This window comes from Dendroctonus ponderosae, unplaced genomic scaffold (assembly GCF_020466585.1).
Source record: "Dendroctonus ponderosae isolate FM_Combo_2020 unplaced genomic scaffold, Dpon_F_20191213v2 Dpon_F_20191213_10, whole genome shotgun sequence".
Lineage (NCBI taxonomy): Eukaryota > Metazoa > Arthropoda > Insecta > Coleoptera > Curculionidae > Dendroctonus > Dendroctonus ponderosae.
Genome location: NW_026017111.1, coordinates 1,066,096 through 1,068,736, shown reverse-complemented (window position 1 = coordinate 1,068,736; position 2,641 = coordinate 1,066,096). Strand labels below are relative to the sequence as shown.

General features: G+C 43.1%; 2 protein-coding genes across 2 annotated transcripts in view; one reads left to right on the top strand and one right to left on the bottom strand.

The window, feature by feature from the left end:
- The window catches only part of LOC109542459 (probable chitinase 2), a 5,400-nt gene extending 3,035 nt beyond the window's left edge, over positions 1 to 2,365 (top strand). The window contains exons 2-8 of the mRNA XM_019911697.2: positions 470 to 634; positions 760 to 955; positions 1,007 to 1,103; positions 1,166 to 1,372; positions 1,430 to 1,633; positions 1,691 to 1,858; positions 1,909 to 2,365. Coding sequence (XP_019767256.2) covers positions 470 to 634; positions 760 to 955; positions 1,007 to 1,103; positions 1,166 to 1,372; positions 1,430 to 1,633; positions 1,691 to 1,858; positions 1,909 to 2,154 — 1,283 coding nt within the window. The 3' untranslated portion in view covers positions 2,155 to 2,365. The remainder of the gene's footprint in view (positions 1 to 469; positions 635 to 759; positions 956 to 1,006; positions 1,104 to 1,165; positions 1,373 to 1,429; positions 1,634 to 1,690; positions 1,859 to 1,908) is intronic.
- LOC109542452 (VPS35 endosomal protein-sorting factor-like) overlaps positions 1 to 2,641 on the bottom strand; it is a 20,826-nt gene that overhangs the window by 13,434 nt on the left and 4,751 nt on the right. The window contains exon 18 of the mRNA XM_048662006.1: positions 1,257 to 1,262. Within this exon, the coding sequence (XP_048517963.1) occupies positions 1,257 to 1,262 (6 nt within the window). The remainder of the gene's footprint in view (positions 1 to 1,256; positions 1,263 to 2,641) is intronic.

Below are 2,641 nucleotides of genomic sequence, written 5' to 3'. Positions count from 1 at the left end.
AAGGAAATGTTGGCAGTTTTCTCAAATAATGCTTGAATTCAAGAATACAATTCTGGATCCGCCCTTGCCATATTCCATCGTCAACAACCTCAATAGAACAGTCAGCAAAAGAAAAATCGAAAAAAAAACAAAGTCAGCACCTTGAAAATGTAGTTTTTTGCGAAAAATCTCGAGACTTTTTGGCTTTCTTCAGAAATTTATTGGGCAAAGCTCAAACTAGACAGAAGGTTTTCAGTTGCTGTTTCCGAAAGGCTCAGCCCTACTGTAAATGCGTGAAAAGTTAAGAAAAGTTGTTGTGTTGTTGGAGAGTTTTGAAACAGCACCTAAAATGCGCTCGAGCAATTTTGCTAGTTTTAAAGCTGTCTTTTCAAGATTTTTTGCTCAACTCAAGCAAACCGGAAATTTTCTAGTAACTTTTTTAAAAGACTCTACTTTTAGCTTTTTTTAAGTAAAAATTGTTCATTTTTAGGTCCATCCCATGGCAAAGTTGTGGTTTGCTACATTGGCACGTGGGCCGCCTACAGGCCAGCACGAGGCTCGTTCACAGTGGAAAACTTGGAGCCCTCACTTTGCACTCACGTAATCTACGCGTTTGCCGGCCTGAACCCTCAGGAAGACTCTATCCAATCTCTAGGTATGTAACTCACTTAGTCTATTCATCGTATTTTCCTTTAGAAAATCCACGTGAACTAGCCGCAAAAACCTTTGCCCATCGAATTCCCTTGATAAACTGTTAATGATGGTTGCGAATGCTTGCAGATCCTTGGCAAGATCTAACCGAACATTATGGAAAAGGGGGCTATCAGAGGATCACTACACTCAAGCTCAGATATCCGCACCTTAAAGTCTCCTTAGCTATTGGGGGGTGGAACGAAGGCTCGAAAAACTATTCCCAACTAGTCGCTGAACCTCCCAGAAGATCCAAGTTTGTCGCCAGTGCTGTGGACTTCATAAGGTCGGTTCAGAAACCACCGAAAAGGTGAATGCTAAAGTGAACTGGTTGCAGGAAATACAACTTTGATGGCCTGGATTTGGACTGGGAGTTTCCAGGCAAGAGGGGCGGCGCTCCTGAAGACAAACTAAATTTCCTGCTGCTAGTGAAAGTGGGTAGAACTGCTCTAATGTTCCAAATTCTAATGTTGTCAGCAAAATTTCCATTTTGCAGGAACTGAAATCAGCCTTTAGGAAACACAATCTCCTCCTCACGGCCGCATTTGGGGCTGGAAAGGACACCATAGACGTCGCCTACGATGTAGAAGGCCTAGGCGTCTATCTGGACTTCATCCACATGATGTGCTACGACTATCACGGCGCTTGGGATCAGAAAACCGGAGCAAACGCGCCTCTGAGAAGCTCAGATGTACTGAATGTGGTTTGTACAGGTTTTCCTCAAAGCGCCGAGTTTCCCCGTAACGGAGTTTCCCCGCAGGAATACACGATAAACTACATGATTAAGTTGGGGGCGCCGATGCATAAACTGGTGCTTGGAGTGCCGCTCTACGGCAGAACATACGTGCTTCCTGAAGCACTCCACGCCAGTTCGAAAAGAAAACCCAAATTGGGCATAGTTTCTACCAGCGTGGGCTTCCAAGGGCCCATCACAAGAGAACCCGGATTTATGGGCTATAATGAGGTAAATTTATTATTCATTAGTCTAAATAACTGCGACAATCCGACTGATTCCCTTTAGATTTGCCTTGAATTGAAGAACAAAACGGAGCCATGGATGAAGTTTTGGGACAGCGAAAGCGCAACTCCGTTTGCAATCAGAAACAGCCAGGTGATAACGTACGACGACGATAAGTCTATTTATGAAAAAGTTAAATTTGCCATGGAGAAAAAGCTGGCAGGGATCATGGTAGGAAATTAGCCCCAAATTAAATGAGTTTCTATTGCAAAGTCACATAGGTTTGGTCTGTGGACACTGACGACTTTCAAGGAGACTGCGCCAACGCGGACGATGACTCCCCACAGAACTTCCCCTTGATGAGGGCCATTGATAAAAGTATCGAAACATCGCTGGAAGAAATCAAGAACAGCATCATCAAAGGAAAGTTCACGCCGAGAAGAAACAGCAGCTGCAGACTGTCGACCAGTTCTAACATGCTGGTTTTCATTACGGCACTGTTCGTTTTGGGGCGCTATTCTTTGTAGAATGTTTTGCATTGTGAATCACAGCGAAACTTGATGTAATAACTTAGTCCTTTAGGCCGATGCAAGTCAAACCTGAGGAGATTCATGCTGAATTGTTTCGTGAACTTGTACAAAATACCTCTACGAATAGATAGTTTTAGCGTATTTTTAAAAAAGGGCGTTCGTTTATAATAAAAGTAGGTCCTTTACTAGGAAGGAAAAGTAGCCAAGGTATGCGTTTTTTCAATGTCTGTTTCCTCTTGATTTCCTTTAAAAATTCGTACTCCTTCCAGGGAATCAACACAAAGGAAAAAGGGCTTCAAATCAATCTCTTAGTTCGTCCAGGAGTTTTAAATGGTTATTGATTAAAAGCTTCCTATCGGACTATAAAAGCTTTCACGGCCGGTTAAATTACATTTAGGAATGTTTTCCGGGCTTTGAAGCCGTGGTCTATCGGAATTTCTTCCTGACGTTTCGGCCACAACTGCGCTGGACATTATCAAAGGCG